The 24,375-nt window shown below is 40.4% G+C and overlaps 2 protein-coding genes across 3 annotated transcripts in view; one reads left to right on the top strand and one right to left on the bottom strand.

Annotated features, from left to right (window-relative positions):
* Nucleotides 1–24,375, bottom strand: part of fancm (FA complementation group M) — a 149,004-nt gene that overhangs the window by 101,725 nt on the left and 22,904 nt on the right. For both annotated transcript variants that reach the window (XM_048537195.2, XM_048537196.2), the window contains one exon: nucleotides 953–1,084. In XM_048537195.2, the coding sequence (XP_048393152.2) occupies nucleotides 953–1,084 (132 nt within the window). The remainder of the gene's footprint in view (nucleotides 1–952; nucleotides 1,085–24,375) is intronic.
* On the top strand, nucleotides 13,761–23,860 carry soul3 (heme-binding protein soul3). The gene is made up of 5 exons (XM_048537206.2): nucleotides 13,761–14,288; nucleotides 17,152–17,243; nucleotides 18,496–18,637; nucleotides 19,216–19,399; nucleotides 22,194–23,860. The coding sequence occupies exons 1-5, from the start codon at nucleotides 14,060–14,062 to the stop codon at nucleotides 22,363–22,365; spliced, it is 819 nt and encodes a 272-aa protein (XP_048393163.2). The 5' UTR covers nucleotides 13,761–14,059; the 3' UTR covers nucleotides 22,366–23,860.

The following is a 24,375-nucleotide window of genomic DNA, read 5'->3' as shown; positions in this document are numbered from 1 at the left end:
ATCCTGCAAGACAATTTCCAGATGCAATACGGAACTGGTTGCCCTTAAATATGGCACATCTCCAGCACAGCTCCTTGGTGATACAGGTTTCTTGATATCACAGTCGCAATTACAACATGATCTAATGGTGAGCCCATGTAACTCAAATTTATGCGTTTCCTACTGTGTCCACATTCAACTGATTGGGGCTCTAGCTTAAGACCATGACAATGACTTGCATGCATGCCTGCCAGCAAGTGCCACAATAGTGAACTAAACCTCATTTTCTCCATGTACACTTAAGATTAAAAAAAATTCTCCTTCTTAACCACTTTTACGAATTGTCAGAAAATAATAAAGCTCAGAACTAAAACATAACTACTTATAAAATACTAATTGACTTTTCACTCAATGATGCTATTAACACAAGAGAAGGATGAATTTCATGCTCAAGAACATCTCATTGTAAAGAAGGGTACTTAACAGATTAATAAATTAGAAACACAGAAATTGCTTAAAAAGTTATCAAGTCTGGCAGCATCTGTGAAGAGAAAGCAGGGTTAATGTTTTCTTCCTCAGAACTTATTTTTAGAATTGATATACCAACATTTTCTGAAGAAGGGTCATTGGACCTGAAACATTAACTCTGCTTTCACTGCACAAAATGCTGGTAGACCTGAAAAAAGTTTTTCCAGCAATTTCTGTTTTTGTACCCAGAGAAGTTAGGCCTTGCTCATGCAAGAGTGAATGACATTTCTTTTTAAATACAGCATGATAATTCTTACTATCAAGTAAACTCACTGACATTGAAAGTTAAATTCTTTTTAAACTTATGCTTGTGATGTTGCTACTGGGATCATTCATCGTTAACTGCCCTCCAGAAGATGATCATGAGCCAACTCTTTGAAAGGATTAGTTGTACCTGCTACATAATCTATTAAACATGTTAAGGTGATAAAAAGAGGCTATTTACCATTATGTTTGCTGGAGGGTTTTTTCTAAACTGTTCCCGTGACAGAACAATTTGGTATTTGGTTAAAGTCGTTATATCTTTATGAATTAGGGCTCCAGCCTTAAGTAGCCGTTCTGTAAATGATTCCAAGACCTATAAATAAAGCACAGAACATTGTCATTTTAACTAAAAAGTGTCTTAAAAATCTGCAGGTTTAAAATTGAACAAAGTATTATCCATTGCCAGCAGATAATATTAATAGCTAAAAAACCACTTGGTTCTCATTCCAATCAAATAGCAACATCCGTTCCGCGACCATCAACATACTGCAGAAATCATAATGCTGAGTTGTTTTTTGAAGTGCAACAATCATTGGAAAAATTAAAACCTACCTTCTCTCAACTGACTCAACAAACTTGATCTTATCCTACAATATACAAAATTACCAAGGCCGTACTCTTCACTGGGGCCTGTTAAAACAGCTGCTATTAAACATCTCAATGAAAGTTAGCCACAGGCAAATAAATGCGAAACTGTGTCCCCTTTTTCATTTGCTGTTACATTCACAGCTTTTGAATTTTGATGCAGTTCAAGTGGTTGATTTAGCAAATTTGAATCTGCCTTCTTCTAGCACTGCTGTACTACTTTCAACTTATCCAGGAAATTCAGTTCATAATCACCTGGTTTTTGTTATTGTTCAGAATGGAATTAATTAATTATCTCAAGTCTCTTAAAATAGAGAGAGAGAGTTGTAGAATCAAACAGCATGAAAACAAGCCCTTCAGCTGAACTCATCCATGCTGAACAGGTTTTCTAAACTAACTAGTTCCGTTTGCCTGTGTTTAGTCCAAATCCCTCTAAATCTTTCCTATCCGTGAACGTAGCAAAGTGTCTTTTAAAATGCTGTAAATTGTACCCACCTCTATCACTTCTTCTGGCAGTTCATTCCATATACACACACATGAAAAAGTTGACCCTTAAGTCCCTTTTAAATCTTTCCCCTCTCACCTCAAACCTAGGCCATCTACTTGTGGGTTTCTTTGCCTTAACTATTCCCCTTATCTATGTCCCTCATGACTTCATAAACCTCGATACGATCATCTCCCAACTTCTTACGTTCCTCCTCTGAAGCTCCTATGAGAAAGGTCCCTGCCTATCCAGCCTTTCCTTATAACTCAAAACTTCCAGTCTTGGTAACATAGAACTGTACAGCACAGTTCAGGCCCTTTAGCCCACAATATTGTGTCGAACTTTTACACTAAACCTAGGGTCTATCTAACCTCTACCCCTACCTTATACTATCATCCATATGCCTATCTAATAGCTGCTTAATGCCCCTAATGAGGCCAATTTCACTACCCTCTCTAGCAATACATTCCACACCCCTACCACTCTCAGAATAAAGAACCTACCTCTGACTTCTCCCCAATAACTACCTCTTTTTACTCTAAAACTATGTCCCCTCGTAAAAGCTACCTCCACCCTAGGATAAAGTCTCTGGCTGTCCACTCCATCTATACTTCTGATCATCTTGTACATCTCTATGAAGTCACCTCTCATCCTTGATAACAAGGTGTGGAGCTGCATGAACACAGCTGGCCAAGCAGCAGGTTAGGAGCAGGAAAGCTGACGTTTTGGACCCACACCCTTCATCAGAAATGGGACAGGGGAACAGGGTTCTGAAATAGGGGGAGAGGTGGAGGCGGACTGAAGATGGATAGAGGAGAAGATAGGTGGAGAGGGGACAGACAAATTAAAAGAGGCGGGGATGGAGCCAGTAAAAGGTGATGTGGCTGTAGTACCTGGTTTGCTTCAGGACATGGTCAAGCAGTTTCAAGGCCAAAGAGATTACAAGAGAGTTGCAGTGAGAGAGAGAGAGCCCCTGAGGTTTGCCTGGAGGGAGGAGGCTAACTTCTTCAGGTTAGGCATCCTTAGAAGAGACTTCGCAGTGGGCTTAAAATAGTATCAGAGATAATAGGAACTGCAGATGCCAGAGAATCTGAGATAACAAGGTGTGGAGCTGGATAAACATAGCAGGCCAAGCAGCATGTTAGGAGCAGGAAAGCTGACATTTTGGGCCTCCTCTCCACCTGTCTTCTCAATCCATCTTCGATCTGCCTCTCCCTCTCTATTTATTTCAGAACCCTCTTCCCCTCCCCCATTTCTGATGAAGAATCTAGGCCCAAAACATCAGCTTTCCTGCTCCTAAGATGCTGCTTGGTCTACTGTGTTCGTCCAACTCCACACCTTGTTATCTTGGATTCTCCGGCATGTGCATTTCCTATTACCTCTCATCCTTCGTCAATCTAAAGAGAAAAGCCCTAGGTCTCTTAACCTTTCCTCAGCTGGAATGGAGGGAAGGCCATACAACATCCTGGTAAAATCTCCTCTGTACCAAATTCAATGCTTCTACATCTTTCCTGTAATGAGGCAACCAGAACTGGACACATTACTCCAAATGTGGCCGAACCAGGGTTTTGTATAGCTGCAGCACAACTTCATGGCTCTTGAACTCAATCCCTCTATTAACGAAAGCTAACACACCATACACATTCTTAACAACTTTATCCACCTGGGTGGCAGCTTTCAGGGAACTGTGGACATGAACCCCAAGATCCCTTTGCTCCTCCACACTGCCAGGAATCTTTCCGTTAACCCTGTATTCTGCTTTCAAGTTTGTCCTCACACTTCACACAAATTTCCTCACACTTTTCAGGGTTAAGCTTCATTTCCCACTTCTCAGCCCAGTTCTGCATCCTATCAATGACCCTTTGTAACCTCGAATAGCCCTCCACGCTATCCACAACTCGATCCATCTTTGTATCATCCGTGAACTTAGTAATCCACCCTTCCACTCCTACATCCAAATCATTTACAAAAATCACAAATAGGAAGAGGACCCAGGACAGATCCTTGTGGTACACCACTCATAACTGAGCACCACGTTGAATATTTTCCATCCACCACCACCCTGTCTTCTCAGCATCAGCCAATTCTGAATCCAATCTGCCACATTTCCCTATCCCATGCCTCCTTGCTTTCTGAATGAGCCTACCATGGCGAACACCTTACTTAAATCCATCCTTGTACTTTTTTTGTTACACCCTCTTGGTAACATCCTTCCTATAACAGGGCAACCAGAATTGTATGCAGTACCCCAAATGAGGCCTCTGCAGTATCTTGTACAAACAGTGTAAATTGTAACTCCAACCAGAAAATCTGCTATCACTTTTTAAGAACGTTTGAGGCAATACATTTATCAAAGGAGTTTGGGGAACAAAGTTAGAACTGTAATGACATAAAGGCACTTAAAAATTATAATTAGAAAGCTCACATTATCTCAAAATACACTTAATAAAAAGTATTGTTAGCCAGGCTTCTGTGTTTTTTCCTGTATGGAGCATACACCAGAAAACTTGCCAATCATTCATTTATAACTTCCATCTGGTTTAAAAGCAACATTGTTACCTTCATAAATTGTTGGGAAAATTTCAAAACGAAAAGGACTGGTTGAAAGAATTAGGCTGATCTGAATTAAGTAACAAACATTTGCGAGGACCACAAAATATAATTTAAAACAATTTAAAATTACATGGCTAGAGAAAGAGGACAGGGAGAAAAGACCTATCTCAAATTATACTAATCATACAGATAGAAAAAAAAAGGAATTCTCAAATGAGTGTGGACACAAATTCAGAAGAAGCAGACATATATGAGCTGTGGACCATGAAACACAGACTGGAGTGAAAGGGCAGCAATTTTTACCAAAAAATGACTCATTCAAATGCAAAGCACATTTGAAATAATTCGAATTTCAAAGTTTGTTGCAACAGTCAGAACAATAACATTAAACCCCCTCACCTGCCAAAGAGACTGAACACACCTGCAGAGAGGCTGAGTTTGGGGACTTCAGAAACAAAACATTTGCTTTTAGGTTCATTCTGGGTGAACAAAGTATTATTTTAACCAAAGTGACTGAACTCTGTCCACCGGTTCATTGGGGTCTGCTTTATAAAAGATGTTTGGTTTTGGAGGTCTTTTTGGTTTTCAGACAGGCAGATAAAAGATAGATGACCACAGCAGCAGCCCCACACTGATCCCTGTTGCAGTCCACTAGTTATGGGTTGCATATAGAAATGACTGTTTTAACCCAATTCTCTGCCTTCTATTAGTCAGTCAATCTTCTATCCATGCCAACATACCACTCCATATTAGCCATGCCCAGGAGAAGGAATCAAAGCTACATAAACAAAACTGTTTAAACAGCTGCTTCATAAATGGCTGCATTATGCAAGGAGGACAAATGATTGCCCTACATAAGAATTTGAGGTGTTAACTGCAGGAAAGTTGTCTTCAAACAGTCAATGCCAAATGCAACAAGGAACAAAAAAGCTACTTCTAATAAGGCAAGCTGCAGAGGTGATGATTCTAGAGGAATAGTCAATATTTTGGATGAAAGAATCTATATCTATTTAAAGTGATTTACAAAAGCAGCAAATGTAATAGGAGGAAAAAATTTATCACAGTGAATAGTTGAGATATGGATTGCTCTACTTGGAAGTATGGTGAAGGTAGGTTCAATTGGGACATTCAAGAGGACATCGGATGTTTATTTGGATAAAAATAACGTGCAAGGATATGGGGAAAACTAAGAGATTGGAACTAGCTAATGATGCTTATTTGAAGAGACAATGCAGATACGATGGGCCAAATTGCTTCCTTTATCATTGCACCACTACTACAATTCTGTGGTTGATTTCACTATACATTGTAAATGTACTGTTCATAAATAGAACAAATAATGAGTGTTTTATTCAGGCTAAAAAATAATTTCCCATGTTCTTAGTGTTCATAATACAAAATAAAAATTAAAGTTTGGTCCTGCTAAAACCCAGAAGAAGATTGTACACGATTAGAAATTTGTTTTAAAGTTTATTTTACGCAGGGAACAAGGGGCAGTCCAGGACCAGAATTTAAAAACAACAACAAAGGCTATCCAAAAATAGGACAAACAAGCAGCAGTTCCACTGATGACAACAGGTAGGAGCACTACCGCAGAGCAAGGCCGTCAAGGAGTCACAACACAAGGTGAAAGAACAAGTTGAACTCTGGGACAGAATATCAGAGTAGTACATAAAGCATTCTTCAGGGAAGAGGAGAAATTCAAAATTTAAGAGAAACAATTAGGTCAGAACTTGGTCATTAGAAACAAAAATCAATTCTGGGTGTTGATATGCTCCTTAAGTTCACTCAATGACCACAGCATGGAACTAGAATGCAACAGATTTTCCAACATAATGTGACACTTCTATTGGGCATCATTTTTATTGCAGTGAAACATTGAAAGGCATGTCAACAAAGCAATTATGGGAAGAAAATACACACAAATTACAACATTCAGCTGAGAATATGATGTAAAATCAAAACAAGAAGTAGACACAAATCTTCTTGGGCCTCCTCCAGTGTCACAATGACGTCACCCACAAACTGGAGGAACAACACCTCAGGAGCCTACAGCCTTATGGCTTAAACACTGAATTCACCAGTTTGAGCCCTGGCCTCATACCATGTTTATCCCTCCCCGTCATCCGCAACTCCTTGATCTGATGCAACCTGTCCATCTTCTCTCCCACCTATCTCCCCACACATCCCACTGACCCAATCCCCACCACTCCCTGCCTGCACTCACCCATCACCATCCCACCTACTTTCCCCAACTCCACCCATCTGTCTATTTATTTCCTGGCTCGCTGCCCCCTCCCCATTTCTGAAGAAGGGTCCCGACCCAAAACATCAACTTTCCTGCTCCTTTGTTGCTGCTGGCCTGCTATGTTCCTCCAACTCCAAACTGTGCTGTCTCTGACTCCAGAATCTGCAGTTCTTGCTATCTCTTCATAATATTCTTTCCTTTTCACTCCAAGCAGTGGCCTGCTCTGAGCTACCTTCTACATCACACACAAAACAAGTCCAATTTTACATCTTCTATTGCTGCCTTAAATTCAGGTATAAAAAAATCATTCTCTAACAGAATATCATCATTGAGGCTGACATTAATTGGATATCTCCAGTTGCTTTAAGATGATAGCTATCTTATGCCCCCTTAAATTGAATGGTTTATTAAGCTATTTAAGGCAGCAATTACAAATCAACTACAATGCTGGACTGGAGTCATGAAGGCCAGGCTGAATAAGGAGGATTCATCCTAAAAGTTTTATTAATTAGTTAAACCTTTGCAACAATCCAACAGCTTCTACTGATGCCAGCTTTTACTCGCCTTCAAAAAATTAATTCAATGTAGCTGCGGTACATATATTAATGGATTGTACATCAACATCCTCTTGTACTAAGCTCCAAAAGGGCAGCACCAATGGATAATGCTGTCCTAGAACTAAATTACAGTTCTTTAGACAGCACTTAAATTTAGATAATCCCATAAGGGATTCCTCTAATGTTCTACTACCAGATGGTAAATCTCTATCATTTGTTGTCATGTGTGCAGATTTTCTTGCTAACACATTTGCTCCTACTCCTTCATAAACAGTATTAGAAGCATTACGGAAAGATTGTATACAATCCTTCCACAGTCTAACTGAAGCATGCATTATTACGAATGTACTGTTCATGAATTGCAAACATGTTTAAATGCATTTAATGAACTTGCTTTCAAGACTTCTGATCAGAACTTGAAAACTGTTTAACACAATTTTAAAATATTTTTGGCAGTTCCATATTTTGGAAGCATAATGAGTTTTGTTAGATGCTGAAGACAAAGGAGGGGAGTTACTCACCACAGAATTTCTCACCTCTGATGTTCCTGCAGCCACAGTATTTATATATATGGTATGCGGACACTGCTAGCTAGGCCAACATTTGTTAGCCATCCCTCATTGCCATTACTGCGGATCATACATGGGCCAGACCAAATAAGGATGTACATTTCATCATTTCATTCCCTAAAAAGGACATCAGTGAACTAGATAAATTAGGTTACATGGTTACCAGTAGGTGAACATTTTATTGGGTTTAAGTTTCATAATTTGCCAGAGAGAGATTCAAACTCATGTTTCCAGAACATGAGCCTGGCGTTCTGGTCAAATAGTCCACTGGCACTACCACCAAACCACCTAGTTCTGAAAATTGCATAATTGGCAGCAAAGATCCCCACTTTCCGATGAAGCAACTGGAGAGAGAGTTGGGTCATGGATACCATCCTTGAGATCTCCTGCAGATGATGTACCAGGATTGAGATGAAGGGCCTCTAACAACAACCATAACAGTGCAAATAGTATAAGAGAAAGAACTGTAAACACCAGAGATCTGAAACAAACAAAAACAGAAAGAAGAATCCGGTTCTGAAGAAGGATCACTGTGCCCGAAACATTAACTCTATTATGTTTCCACAAATGCTGCCAGACCTGGGAGTTTTTCCGGCAATTTCTGTTTTTATTTCATAACTACACAATCATGCTTAAACCATTGCTTCAGTGAAGCTTAGTGCCAAAGTGACAAGTTATATATATAACAACCATGAAACGATTACCTTCAGTTCTAACATGTAAGGACTCATTCTAGAGCCTTGGGCACAAGGTCTAGTTTGGTATTCACTGCAGTATTGAATGAATTGGAGGGCCCATCTTTCAGACAAAGAAGTGCAGCTGACAGTTGAGATTCTTTTTATCACAGCTGTTGATCCAGTGAACATCTCCAGTTTTGACTCACTCTATTGACCATCAGAAATACAGATTAGTATTACGCATTAAATTACACATTACTGGCAGACAAGTGGATTGAGGCTCTGATTGGAGACACCCCATCCTCTTAGCAATGACTGATCCAAAGGAAATGAACCAAAAGGTTGAGTATGATGATTTATAATGAGGTCAGGAATATGGCATATGGCAACAAAGCACTTCTGTATTTTATACTGGAAAGTTCACTATAACAATGGGCAGAACGACTGATACTCCTTCTTTCAAATTATCATTTGCCTAATGACAAAGCAGTAACTATCTTTATTTCTTGGGAAGTATAAAACAAAGGTCAAGATGACACCCATGACAGGAGACTCAATGATCCAATACTTGAGCCACATACTGCCAAAGTAACCTAATACACACTGATATTTGCCTGGAACACCAAATTATCAGTGATATTTTATTTTACTTGTTTAGCTTCACGTAAATCTGGAAGTGAGTGTATAAGATAATGGATGTACTTGGAAAAGAAACAGATAGCTTTCACCTACGCTGGTAACTTAAGTAGTGTTATGAGCAATTTAATTACAATTTGGGATCAATTTACTCACTTACTCTTTGTTTAACCTTTTACACAACTATCTCCTTAATTGCAGAGCTCATGATAACGCACATATGGCAACATCATCAGTTTTCAAAATACTTAATCCTTGGAAGGGCGACTAGATTTTTGTTATGAATCAATCCTCTAAATTGACAACTGTATGCTTCATTTTCTGCAACACAAATAAACCGCCAGTTTTTTTTTTAAATATGATGAACTGAACCAGAAAAGATGGAAAGTGACTTCCCTACTACTGTACTTAAATCAGTAATAAAGTACTAATTACAATGAAGGCACTTAACATTCCCAGTGATAATTTGTTACACACTTTCATGGCCAACTCTATATTTGCCATAAAGCTGGAAGCAAACCTTTCATCACAGGTTAGTTTTAATCCATTGCGCTGTCCTACATATGAAGCAGTTAGCAGCTAGATAGAGGATGAATTGAAAACATGGATCTGGAGTAGTTTAAAACAGTCCTCCAATCCAATATAATGTGGACCAAGACACACTTACTATAGAGTCAATACAAAGTTTACTCGTATCACCAACAAACTCAATGTGACGTCTAACAACCTACCTATGCTGTGCCTCGAGAACTTTTATTTTCAACACAGATCTAACTAAAAGCACAATAACAGGCAGTGTCGCTCTAGCCAATTACACAACGCATATTACCCTCTCAAATTACTGTGGCAGAGACACTGCCCGCCGGGTCCCATCTCAGTACATTTCCCTATTCCGCCAATACTTGTTTAAACAAAAACTTAATTCTTAGAATTTTTATTTTCTTTATTCTTTAACTTCATGCGAGTGTCACTTGCAATTATTACCCATCCATTATTGCCATTAAATGGAGTAGTTTAATAGGCCATTTCAGACATCAATTAATAGTTGCTGCTGATGATCTAGAGTCACATCTAAGACAGACCAATAAAGGATAGTAGATTTCCTTCCCTAAAAAGGACATTAGTGAGTCAGATCAGTTTTCCAAGAATCAATAATAGTGTCATGGCCATCATTAGAGAGATTGGGTCAATTGTCCAGTTTATTTTATATTAATTGATTTTAAATTTCACCAGCTGCCATGGTGGCATTTGAACCCAAGTTCTCCAGAGCATTTTGGTCAGTGACATTTCCCTCATACTATGAGCTCCTTAATAGGGCTTTGGTATCCGCATGCAAAATTGATCACTGCATTTAAAAGGATGATCCTAGAGAAAAGATAATCACCAGCTTTTTTGCTCAGCCATTAACCTTTTTGAAATCTCTCCCATGCTCCTTCAACCTTACATTCAACTAGTGAATGGAGGGCTTGTTCATCAACATTGAGACATTCCATTCAATTGCTTCGGCTAAATGCCTCCAGTCTTCTCTACCAGCCTAATTTGGCCAAAACCATAATTTTATTCTTTCCTACAAACTCCATTCCCCTGCCACCGAAAATCCCATCCCTAGCCAATATGTAAGTTAAAGCAAATTATTAAGAATCTCAATAGAAGGTGTGCTTCCAACAGCTACGACTCTCTTTCTTTGATTTGGTGGTAATCTTTAGCTGATTATACCTCTAAAGGCAAATCCTGTGTCTATTATGTTAAAAGGCATAAAGGCTGATGTTACAAGCATAATCTAAGAACGTTCAAGCTGTGGAAGTGTTGTAATAAACCAAAAAATAAAAATATTGACTCAGGTTCCCAAGTCTAATTAACATATAACAAATACTGAAGAAACAAACTCTTGGAGTTTGAAAGAACTCAAGCAAGGATTTTCAAGACGTAGGTAGTACAGGAAAGGTAATTTTGACACACCATCCCATGTTAAATGTTAGACAGTAAAACAAGGTAAAGATAGCAATGACAAATTTAGTTCATGATAACGGCATTAATCCTGTCGCTGGGGGAAGTTCTCCTCCTGGACAACACCCCCAGGCCTCCTACCCTCCCTCGACCTCTTCATCTCCAACTGCCGTCGAGACATCAACCGCCTCAACCTCTCCACCCCTCTCACCCACTCCAACCTCTCCCCCGCAGAACGGGCAGCCCTCCGCTCCCTCCGCTCCAACCCCAACCTCACCATCAAACCCGCAGACAAGGGTGGCGCATTGGTAGTATGGCGCACTGACCTCTACATCGCCGAGGCCAGACGCCAACTCTCCGACACCACCTCCTACCGCCTCCTCGATCATGACCCCACACCCGAGCACCAAACCATCATCTCCAACACCATTCACGACCTCATCACCTCAGGGGACCTCCCACCCACAGCCTCCAACCTCATTGTTCCCCAACCCCGCACGGCCCGTTTCTATCTCCTTCCCAAAATCCACAAACCTGCCTGCCCTGGTCGACCCATCGTCTCAGCCTGCTCCTGCCCCACCGAACTCATCTCCACCTATCTGGACTCCATTTTCTCCCCTTTGGTCCAGGAACTCCCCACCTACGTCCGTGACACCACCCACGCCCTCCACCTCCTCCAGGACTTCCAATTCCCTGGCCCCCAACACCTCATATTCACCATGGACGTCCAGTCCCTGTACACCTGCATTCCGCATGGAGATGGCCTCAAGGCCCTCCGCTTCTTCCTGTCCCGCAGGCCCGACCAGTCCCCCTCCACCGACACTCTCATCCGCCTAGCTGAACTCGTCCTCACACTCAACAACTTCTCTTTTGACTCCTCCCACTTCCTACAGACTAAGGGGGTGGCCATGGGCACCCGCATGGGCCCCAGCTATGCCTGCCTCTTTGTAGGTTACGTGGAACAGTCCCTCTTCCGCACCTACACAGGCCCCAAACCCCACCTCTTCCTCCGGTACATTGATGACTGTATCGGCGCCGCCTCTTGCTCCCCAGAGGAGCTCGAACAGTTCATCCACTTCACCAACACCTTCCACCCCAACCTTCAGTTCACCTGGGCCATCTCCAGCACATCCCTCACCTTCCTGGACCTCTCAGTCTCCATCTCAGGCAACCAGCTTGTAACTGATGTCCATTTCAAGCCCACCGACTCCCACAGCTACCTAGAATACACCTCCTCCCACCCACCCTCCTGCAAAAATTCCATCCCCTATTCCCAATTCCTCCGCCTCCGCCGCATCTGCTCCCACGACAAGACATTCCACTCCCGCACATCCCAGATGTCCAAGTTCTTTAAGGACCGCAACTTTCCCCCCACGGTGATCGAGAACGCCCTTGACCGCGTCTCCCGCATTTCCCGCGACACATCCCTCACACCCCGCCCCCGCCACAACCGCCCCAAGAGGATCCCCCTCGTTCTCACACACCACCCTACCAACCTCCGGATACAATGCATTATCCTCCGACACTTCCGCCATTTACAATCCGACCCCACCACCCAAGACATTTTTCCATCCCCTCCCCTGTCTGCTTTCCGGAGAGACCACTCTCTCCGTGACTCCCTTGTTCGCTCCACACTGCCCTCCAACCCCACCACACCCGGCACCTTCCCCTGCAACCGCAGGAAATGCTACACTTGTCCCCACACCTCCTCCCTCACCCCCATCCCAGGCCCCAAGATGACATTCCACATCAAGCAGAGGTTCACCTGCACATCTGCCAATGTGGCATACTGCATCTATTGTACCCAGTGTGGCTTCCTCTACATTGGGGAAACCAAGCGGAGGCTTGGGGACCGCTTTGCAGAACACCTCCGCTCAGTTCGCAAAAAACAACTGCACCTCCCAGTCGCAAACCATTTCCACTCCCCCTCCCATTCTCTTGATGACATGTCCAACATGGGCCTCCTGCACTGCCACAATGATGCCACCCGAAGGTTGCAGGAACAGCAACTCATATTCCGCCTGGGAACCCTGCAGCCATATGGTATCAATGTGGACTTCACCAGTTTCAAAATCTCCCCTTCCCCTACTGCATCCCTCAACCAGCCCAGTTCGTCCCCTCCCCCCACTGCACCACACAACCAGCCCAGCTCTTCCCCCCCACCCACTGCATCCCAAAACCAGTCCAACCTGTCTCTGCCTCCCTAACCGGTTCTTCCTCTCACCCATCCCTTCCTCCCACCCCAAGCCGCACCCCCCGCTACCTACTAACCTCATCCCACCTCCTTGACCTGTCCGTCTTCCCTGGACTGACCTATCCCCTCCCTACCTCCCCACCTACACTCTCTCCACCTATCTTCTTTACTCTCCATCTTCGGTCCGCCTCCCCCTCTCTCCCTATTTATTCCAGTTCCCTCTCCCCATCCCCCTCTCTGATGAAGGGTCTAGGCCCGAAACGTCAGCTTTTGTGCTCCTGAGATGCTGCTTGGCCTGCTGTGTTCGTCCAGCCTCACATTTTATTATCTTGGAATCTCCAGCATCTGCAGTTCCCATTATCACTGTTAAACTATTGACTGCTATGCTGCAAATTCCTCTCCCCTCCCTCCACCGCCAAATTGCTATTACTTGTCAGGCACTAATCTTTAACGGTTTTACATTTGCTTTGTATTATTCCTGTCTTTCCGGCTCCTCCCCCTCCCTTTACGTCATTGATTTTAGTCCCGCCTGTTCTTTGAAGCGATTCGCCAGTGCAAGCTCGGCTCTGTGACAAAAACAGTTGGGATCCGTGTAGGAAGTGCACTCCCCTCCGGCGTAAGTCAGTCCACAACAAAAATGCTCATTTGGAAAACAGCCCGTTCGTGTATATGCATCAAGCAGAATAAGCAATCGAAACATGCCAAGATTTAATCTGTCATGTGCAACTGTCCACGCGTTTCAACTTTGATCGACACTTTGAAACAGCGCTTAGCATCCAGATGCTATTAGGTCTGCTCGATCACATTTTACTATCCAAAACGTTATAGGATTGTACAGATGGAACGTCAGAGATGCAGGTTTGGAAGTAGTGACGGGGCGGGTCGTTTTCTGATCAGTTTGGAAGATCTAGAATTGGTGACGGAAGACGAGAGCTTGGACTTGGCTGGTAATGACAATGACGGTGACAATAATGAAAACGGCGAACAGGAAATCGAGCAAGAAGAGGACGGTCTTCTCGGGTACTGGCAAAACATTGGTCGTCGGCATCAGGTGGTTGTGCCAAGGGGTAAGATATACAAGATGACACGAGGAGTTTCCGAATATAACAATAACTATCAGATATTAGTGTGGAAATCTCTGGAGAAGAAAGGAGTTCTTCAAATACTTAGATAACAGTGTGGAGCTGGAGGGACGTTGATGTTACAGATCAGGACCGTTCTTCCGAAAAACTTCCCTGCTCCTCTGATGCTGCCTGGCCTGTGTTCCTCCAGTTCCACAGTGTTATCTCTGACTCTCGTTCTTAACTCTCTCTTCAAATACTTAGTTACTTTAAGTTAAATGCCTTCCTCCCCATAACTCCCATCTGAGAGTTCACGATAAAGCATGTTTAGGTAATTGTTCGCACAATCTATTTCAGGTCTGTAATATTCTACAGTTGTTAATCATTTCACACAATTAACAAAATCCCCTTGCTTGGCTCTTGTTCACTTATTTTCATGCCCAGAAAAATAATGTTTTCCACTTAAATCAGAACTACCGACCAATTAAAAATCTCGACTCATAAAAGGCATGAGGTTGTTATATTAATGCTATGCAAAATTAAACTTGAGTTCAATTCTCTCCATCACGTTTCCCCACCCAGAGAGACCCGATACCAGATCCAACTTCTTGGGTTAAAATGGAAAAATATTACCAAGAACACTGTACCTTTTTTCAAACAAAATCAGCAGAAAATGAAGGGAAACAGTCAGATTTTGCAACGCTTCTAAAAAAAACACAAATTTGTGACAACTAAAGATATGGCGTCAGATTTCATAAAAGCAACAAGCAGAAAATACACCATATTGTTCATAAAAAAAATTAAGCTATTAGCACAGGAAATTGGAACGATGCACTCGAATAAAATCAACAGGATTTTCTTTTCCCCGGTTTCGCAACTGTTGAAAAAGTACGATCTTACCCGCTTTAGAGATCGGATATATAATGGATAAATATGCATAAAGACAATTTTCACCTAAGAATTTACTTGCTGTCAGACAATGAAGGTTCATCTGAAATTATTCTATTACCACCCTCTGGACAGACTTGATCGGGAGAACTAACTTAAGTAAATTCTTCCCATTTAACAGCAAACTAAATTGCTATGACAGTCAACTGCTTCCTTGTCCTTTACAAACTGTATATCGTATAACAGTATAGGGATCAGCTTCAGCAGACGATTAAGATCATTCATTAGCAAAGTTTCAAAGTAGCTTTATAGTTAACTTTTTTGAATTCATTGAATGAAAACATCACTCTGTAGACCAGCAATTATTGCCCAGAGTCAACCACATTGCTGTAGGTCAGGTAAGGATGATAATTTCCTTCCCTAAAGTATATAATTGAACCAGATTTTTATTTTCTGACAAGGGATTCATGTTCATCATTAAAATATTCTAGATTTTTAAAACTTCCAGATTTTAATGAATTTTAATTCCACAAACTGCCATGGCAGGATTCAAACCCAGGTACCCAGAACACGGTCTCTGGACTAACAGTCCAGCAATATTACCATAGACTATCAGCTCATCTTTCTAATCTAACAAAGTTAGTTGTTTTAATATTCTTCAGTTTTTGTTTGTTAATAATTCAAGCATCAACTAGATTCTACAAGATGAGAGAGGAGGAGGTTGTTTGCTGAGAACATTAAGTCAAGGGGACAATCAATAATGCAAAATCTGAAAACTTTTGATAAATGAAAAAAAAGAGGGGAAATTATTTCCAACTTTGGGAGGGAAAAAAAAAGTAACAAGAAGAGAGAGATTTAAGATTATTGGCCAAAGAACCAAGGGACAGATGTGGAAATCTTTTAAATTAAGCATATCCACTTACGATACTTCCACCATCATCTGAATTTGGAGACAATTTGCAATAGTTCCCCTAATTCTCCAGTAATATTGTGTGCATTTTTTATGTATTTGCCACTCCTAAAATTTTTTTACATCCCTTCCCTAACCAGGTTCCTTTATATTTTTTTCTCAGTTTAGTCTGTCAGTTTCACTGCTGATATCAGGCAACAGTGGAATCAAGGTATATGATAATAAGGCAGAAAGTAAAGTTAGGCAAAAAAAAGCCAATTAGCTTGTGAACAGTAGAGCAGGGTTGAAAGACTGATAGGTAGGAAGAGGAGAAAAGTAAATACGATTTAAAAAGAGAGAAAGACAATAGGGTGTACGTGAATTACCAAAAGTTAGCATTCAGAAGTGGGGCAGGTAATTAGAATTATTAAATAGGATGTTGGCATTCATTGCAAAGGTGGTGGGGGTTGAGCATTTAGAATGTAAAGAAATCAGGAAGTCTTGCTACAACTGTATAGGTAAAACCACTACTAGACTATGTACAGTTTTGGTCCCTACTTATCAAGGGATTTATTATATGAGAAGAAGTTCAGATAAGGTTCACTAGATCAATTCCTGTAATGAAACAGTTTTCTTATAAGGATATTATCCCTTCCTCATGAGGATAGGTTGGCCTTTGCTTATTTAAGTTTGCAAGAGGTGATCTTATTGAAACATGCAAAATTTTCAGTGTTTTGGCGAAACAGGTGTTTTCTGTCATGAGGAATCTAGAAATATCAGGTGCAGATTCAAAGTAATTGATCTTCCACTTAAATGACTGTCATTAATTTTTGGAACTCTTAACCCTGGAGAACAGCAAAGGCTAGGCCATGAATATATCAAAAATCCACCCAGCTTAGTTTTTAATCTAAAAAAAGGGAGTAGAGGCATGCAGGAAAGAGGAGGAATATGGACTATTCCTCCCATAGTCCAAAGGTGTGCACCTACCCTGCATATCTTTGGACTATGGGAGGAAACTGGAGCCAAAATCAGATTCAAAATTTTACAGCCAAAGTAGACATGTTTAAGTTATTATTTGCTTTCATCTCTCAGACTTGGCCGAACCAATTCAACAGATGTCAAGGAACAACCAATCTCATGACAGAGAACTGGTTCCATTTACAACGATAGGTCACAAAACAAAGGTAATTATAACTGATTATCAACGTTGTTTTATAAAGGGGCTAGCATTTGTTTGAAGCTAGAGACTATGCTGATTTTTACGTCTTCATTCTGACATGTGTCACTACCGTGCTAAGGGAGAGAGATTGAACACCTAATAAATGGTTAGATGAAACAGGTAATGACTTAGAATACTCGTTTGAGTTCTATGGTTGTTAGTCCGAAAAAAATTACATCCTGTACAGATGCTTTAAATTGTTTAAATAGGAATTATATTTTTTTAAAAATCACTATGTATTTCTATTTTATTGTTTAAATAATTCAAATGCATTTCCTGCAAAATATTGAGCTAACTAATGATATTCAACTTTAAAATATAAAAATGTTTCTAAGATTTGTTAACCAATCTTAATGTGAGGTTTTTCTGCAAGTCAGCACGGAATTGATTTTCACTTTATGGAAAAATAAAAATTACAATAGTGGCTACAAATTAGAATGAACAACACAAAAGCCTCCCCCCCCCCCCCATTCTAAGGTAACCTGGGAAATCTGTGCATTACGGATAACTTCATAGAATCACTACAGAATGGAAACAGGCCCTTCGGCTCAACAAGTCCACGTTGTCCCTCCAAAGATGATTTCACCCAGACCCATTCCCCCACCCCTGTATTTCCCATGTCAAACCCACCTAACCTAAACATCCCTGGGCACAATGGGCAATTTAGCATAGCCAGTCCACCTACCCTGCATATCTTTGGACTATGGGAGGAAACTGGAGCAAACCCATACAGACACAGGGAGAACGTGCAAACTCCGCATGCAGTCACCCAAGCTGGAGTCAAACCTGGGACCCTGGCGCTGAGGCAGCAGCACTAACCAATGAGCCACTGTGCTGCCCTTAAAATTCTGGGTGATACATGGTTCGTTAAAGTGACAATTGCATGAAAATATCAGAAATTCCAATTAGTAGAGAAGTATGGTTGGTACAATGTCAGATAAGACAAAGTTTACTGTACGAAAAATTAAAGTTACTCAAAAAAGGGAACCCAGAGAGACTCTGTATTTAGCAACGGCAGGCTGACACAGTGACAGATTCGGTATATTAAATTGATAATGCCATGCTAAAACAACATGTGCAAGTTGTTTTGAAAGCTTACAGTTTTGGAGACCACAACATAAGATGCAAATCATTTTCACATCCCTATTTGCTCAAACTGAAGTTATCATGATTGGCAGTAAACAATTTATATTTATGTTCTATTTTCCCATTTACAGTCTGAAGAACTGCTTTATGAAAAGCGTCAATACAAGAAAGCAAAATGGGCTTGTGTAATACAGGATAAATCAAGCTATGAACAGAGCACATGCCTGGGATTTATGAAATTAATGAAATACATCTGCCAACAAAACTCAGCAGGTGACTTTCAAAAAAATGACTTTTTTTTCTGGGGCACAAGTTAAGTAAATTTACAGTCTTCAGCAGAAGAAAATGCTCTCCCAAAGTTATTCGTTGTGGTTATATTTAACAAACAGGCTTTCATCTGTGTAACCTCTAATACTATTAGATATAATGTAGTAGATTACTTGGATTAATAAATTTTTTAAACTATAATCAATTATATTAGTCTTCAATGTATTGTTTAGCTGAGACACTGTAAATAGAACAGTGGAAGACTTATTCCACTTCTTTACGATCAGTTCCTTACATAACTGAGAAAAGACTTGAAACATTCACAGTTGAGTAATGCTTGTTTCACAAATCGTACTGCAATGAGTTTGTGAAAGATATCAGCAATTACTTTTGTCTATCCTTTTAAGTAGCTGTGAAAAGCCATGATAATTTTTTCAAATTTCTTAAGTAAAACACATTTAAATAAGAGTTTTTCATTACTTTTTAAGAATTCTGGATAGCTCAAGAGTACTGTTTATAGTTTTCTGCCAAAGTTACACATTGTATTTGGCCCAATAATGTACTGGTCTGCCTTGTTTCTGCAGGTCACTTCCTGGGAATTACACTGCCCATCGTTACCATTGTGCACACCAACCGGACCAGAACAGAGCTCCAGCCTGAAGTAACCACTGCTTACTACCTGCCAGCACAATTTCAAAATCAGACACCTCAACCTTTTGATGCTGAAATTGCTATAGAGGAATGGCCTGCTCACATTATTTACACTAGGTAAATTGCTTAATACAAAATTACACTTAAAGTTCAGGATACATAAATGGTTAGTCCATATTAAATGCTAAGAAACTTATACAAAAGATCCGTTTGCTGACACCAATACATCATTGATGATTGGCATTTGCTGCTAAAAAGAGAATATAAAACTAGGAAAGTATTGCTGCAAATGAACAAGCAGTAGTGGAACCACACTTGACGATTACAGAGATATTTTGGTCCCCTTGTGATTGCATTGATACTGCTAAGAGGAGATTCCCGGGATTGATTCCAGAGATGAGGAGGTTTGTCTGAAGAAAGATTGTACACTTTAGGTCTCTTCCCTCCAGAAACTAAAAGAATGGGAGATCTAATTGAAATATAAAAAGTGCTAAAGTGGATTGACAGATGAGGCAGAGAAAGGAACATTTCCTCTTTGGTGGGAATCTAGAATGAGAGCTCAGTTTTAGAATAAGGGGTAGCAGATTTAAAACAGAGGTGCAGAGAAATTACTTCTCTCAAAGGAAGTGAATCTATGGAATTCCCTACTGTAAAGGAAAGTGGATGTGAGGACATGAAGTAAATTTAAGGAGGACATTAACAGATTTTTCATCAATAATGGGTTGAAGGATTATGGGTAGTGGGTATGAGTGGAGTTGATGCAGAAATGAGATCAGCATGATTGTATTGAATGGCAGAGGAGCTTAAGGGGCTGAATTCCTACTCCTAGTTATGTTTGCTGATTGTGCATATTATCACTGACAATGCACATTTCTAGGTGCCTGAATGCACAGGTGAAACAAAATAGAACTTTTGCGTTTTAATTTTGAATAATCAGCTTAATATCATGCACACATCATAATTATTAGTGGTGCAAATCAACAGTCGGCAATTAATGGCGTATTGGTGTCAAACAAAGATCGCATTGTTTCATAGTTTTCCTGTCACATGATGTACTGCTTTATTTAAATTACATTAACTGCTTTTTCAAACTGGTTGTAACTGTATTTGAGAGATATTGCTGCAAATGTACATTCTCCTTGGTTTCAACCAGCTCAGACTTGTGCAAAGAACCAAACGCTCCTGCCCACCCTCTCAAATTTAGTAAGGAACTAGCAGAGTTTGAGAATTACATGACAGAAATTGATAAATATTTTTTCTTGATCTGTCATAACACTGCCATTTTGGAAAATTCTAGCAGAAGGCAAAGCAAATTAAACTAGTCCCAAGCAGAAATACAAGCCAGAGAGCAAGTTTTCTAAACACAACAAAAAGCACGGAGATCAGAGAACCCAGCTTATTGGCAATATTGCAGCTAACTGAATAGCTTATTAAACTACTGAATATTTTTAAACAATAAGCTGAATTGTTGATTTGAAACAAATCATTGTTAATACCACAAATAATATCAATTTGAAAGATCACATAACTCTGATTTTATTAACAAGGGAAGTACTCACTTAAATAATTGTCATGCATAAGATTTTCTTGTTAAAAATTTTCACAACAGGTTGCGTGTTAATTATCTCAGTAATTGTTCAGATTTTGAATTAGGTTTTGTCATGAAATAAAACCTCTTTGATAAATCTTAAATCCATTTGATACACCGCTGTTGAAATACAGTAAAGTGTTTAAGACTGAGTTTATCTGATAACACTGCAGCTTTATTTACTAGTACACATTTCAAATTGTTCTTTTCTCATTTTAAATGTGCTTTTCTCACAAGCTATTCACAATTCCCTGTGACTAGTATAGTTAGATTGTTAGGTTTACCTAATAGTGAGGCATTTAAAAATGGGCAAATTACCATTAATAGCACCTGCAATCGTAACTGGTGCCTAATAGATAACATAATTGAGAGGAGCTGGGAAACCCTAAGTTCTAGCATGACCTATTTTACCTGTTCAAATATATTATTACACACTGCTGCAGCAGGTGGGACTTGAATCCAGGTCTGTTGGCCCAGGAGAACGAACACTACCACTGTACCACAAGAGAGCCCTGACCCTATTTTAATATTTCTAGTTTGTTGGGGTAGGCAATAGGCTAATAGTGTTATCACTGGAGAGTTAATCCACAGGCCCAGATAACCTTCTGGGAATGGATTCAAATCCCACCACAGCAGATAGTGGAATCTGTATTTTTTTTTAAAAATCTGGAAGAGTCTAACGATTAATCCATTGTCGATTGTCGGAAAAACCTATCTGGCTCACTAAAGTCCTTTAGGGAAGGAAACTGCTCTCCTGACCTGGTCTGGCCGACATGTGACTCCAGAAGGACAGCAATGTGCTTCATTCTTAACTGCCCTCTGTGGGGTTCGGGATCTGCAAAAAAAATGCTGGTCTAGGCAGCACCACACATCCCTTGAATGAAGTGGAGGGATGGGGGAAGAAATCCATTGGCCAGACCCACAATAGAGAAATCTACAGATTTGAAGGAACCCTCACTGCTGTCAGTGAAATAAATTTAAATTCAGTGGCAGCCTTGGAGTTCACAACTGCAATATCATTTCTCACAATCCGATTAGAGTCATGGCTCACAGATTAATTCAGGGTTTCCTAATGTGGGCTTTTTGATTATAAGTGTGTTATTGGAGGTTCTAATTTATTAGAACCTCATCAATCTTTAATATAGTAGATGCACAAAATGAAGATATGGAACTGTAATTCATTACCATAGACGTTCAAAATAAAAATTTGTAGCTATTTGGGAAAATGTAATGCGTTTTGGTGCTTTACAAGAGGTGTCAAACTTTGAAAATTCATCAGAAAAATAAACAAGAATACTAATTGTTCATTTTCTGCTTGCGCAGACCCTTTAATGGCAACTCCACTGAAGAGTTAATTCTCCAACAGATTAACCAGTTAGTACAGCACCTTGATGCTCCTGAACAGTTCCTGCAGGATACCTTCATCGTTGCTGCTTATAACAACCCTGCTGCTCCAAATCAACACAACGAAATCTGGTTTATTCATAGACCTTGAGTAAATCAGAGAGTCTGGTATGAAGCACAGACCTTGGGCAGTGACTAATTTTTTGAAAAAGTGAAACTAATGTGCTAGCATGAACTTAAATGTAAACTCACATTGATAAAAATGCAAAAATACTAACATGAAAGAAGTAACGTATTAAAATGATCAGACTGGTTTTTAAAGAAAACTAGTCTGTTTCGAATGAAACTTTGCTAAAGGCTTATAATTAATTACCCGGCGTCCTCCCAAAGTCATGGTTGCATTCCTGAAGATTATGCCTTCAAAAGAAGACATTACATGAAGCATTAAAACTTAAATGAGGCATTGTGGGGGTCCTAAGCAAACAAAAAATTTAAAACATTGTATTTTTACCCTCTAAGTTGAAATAAAGCACCACCTGTACTTTTAAACAGCTAAATTCCTACAAGGATAAATTAAATAACAGTTCAAATAAAATCAATTTAAAAATGAGAAGAATGCAAATTCCACTTTCAGAACCTCCTGTAATGGACCACTCACAAATGGAACCTGGGACTGCTGTCTGCAGCCTGAGGCAGGGGAGCTTTGCTGATTGGGCTGCCTGTTTAGGCAGTTGCTTATTCTTGGCTACATTGAGACTGATAACAGGTTGTGTATTTTTAGGGGTCTGCAATACCCTTCTTCCAAGCCAGCACATTGTTCAGTGGGGCTGTGTTTCCTGGTTGGCTTCCCCAGTCCTCCTCCCATCTCTCTCTTGCTCTCTCTCGTATGTGGTTGACCAGCGCATGCATGCAGCTGGTGGCGTAGTTGTGAGGGAGTACTGGATTTTAGTTTGGGCTCTGGGATGGTGGGCAATAACCGTGTAGTTCAGATGGAGTTTTGTGGCTGTATTCCGTCAGTCAGTCTGTAGGCTGTGTGCCACGGTATGCCATGAGGATCCTGCTGTCTTAGGGGAGAAGGCGTGGAGACTGCCACATGACTGTGCCTGGTGCTCCACAGGGAGAGAGTCGGACTGCTGTTGAGTCCAGTTGTATCTGGGTGGCTCCTGTGGAAATATGGATGGATGCCACTTGGCATGGCAGGAGCAGATGGTGGTCGAAGTAGGCAAATGAAATCTGCGGATGGGGTTCCTTTTTGAAAGCCTCAGACAGTCAGAAGCCAGAGGTTGGCAACAGCCTCAAGTCACACAGGCAGAGATCGCTTCTAAATGGCACCAATTGGGCCAGGTAAGCAACTGCAGTATATACTATAAGCAAGTTAATACCAAGCTTTCATTATTAAACTATCATGATAAATGTTCAACTGTTTCTTACTACGAAGAGTTGTCCTTTGGGTTTTATCAATTGGGTTTAGGAAACAGTAGAAGAAAACATGGTTTCAAAAGACAACTTGTTTTGAAAAAAGCTAAAAAAAAGGTGATTCATAGGAAAAGTAATTCTCTCTTCAAATCTCAAATTTATAGCTTATTCACAACAATTTTACCAACTATTCTATGTATTTCACTGTAGCTGGCTGTAAAAAGAATAAAATAGATGTACATTTAACTTTTATTCAAAGTGTCCAGCATTGCCTTTCAAGGACAAACTAGGGAAGTATTTAAAAAAACCTTTAGCATTTCTTGCTCAAAAACCAGCAGCATTTGCTGACTTGCACATCCTCTACCATCACGAGAGGCATGTTCATAAAATCATTCACTTTTCTTGGGTAAACATAAAAACTAGAAGCATTCAGTTCTTACAGCATGCTCTGCCATTCAATCTGATCATGGCTGGTCTTCTATTTCCATGCTACATTCCTGCTTGATACTTTCAAATCTAAAAAAAATAGCCATTGATGCAAAGATATTCAGATTTCTGTGGCGGAAAATTCAACAGATTTACCAGCTTTTGAGTGAAGAAGAGTCTTCCTCGTCACAGTCCTGAATGGTCTAAACCCCACATCCTGAGATTGTATTGCCTGGTTCAAGAGTGCCCAATGGGGGAAAAGCAACTTCCTTGCATCTAATGATAATGGGAACTGCAGATGCTGGAGAATCCAAGATAA

Source organism: Stegostoma tigrinum, chromosome 10 (assembly GCF_030684315.1).
Source record: "Stegostoma tigrinum isolate sSteTig4 chromosome 10, sSteTig4.hap1, whole genome shotgun sequence".
NCBI classification, from domain to species: Eukaryota; Metazoa; Chordata; class Chondrichthyes; order Orectolobiformes; family Stegostomatidae; genus Stegostoma; species Stegostoma tigrinum.
The sequence above is the reverse complement of the archived record's forward strand: the minus strand, read 5'-3'. Positions and strand labels throughout refer to the sequence as shown.

What these genes read in the sequence shown, in the direction of transcription:
- soul3 (XM_048537206.2), top strand. Translation starts at nt 14,060, where the DNA reads ATGGAACGTCAGAGATGCAGGTTTGGAAGTAGTGACGGGGCGGGTCGT. An exon ending in TCAGGTGGTTGTGCCAAGGG is followed by an intron (nt 14,289 to 17,151) that starts GTAAGATATACA and finishes TTCATCTCTCAG; the next exon opens with ACTTGGCCGAACCAATTCAA. An exon ending in CGATAGGTCACAAAACAAAG is followed by an intron (nt 17,244 to 18,495) that starts GTAATTATAACT and finishes TCCCATTTACAG; the next exon opens with TCTGAAGAACTGCTTTATGA.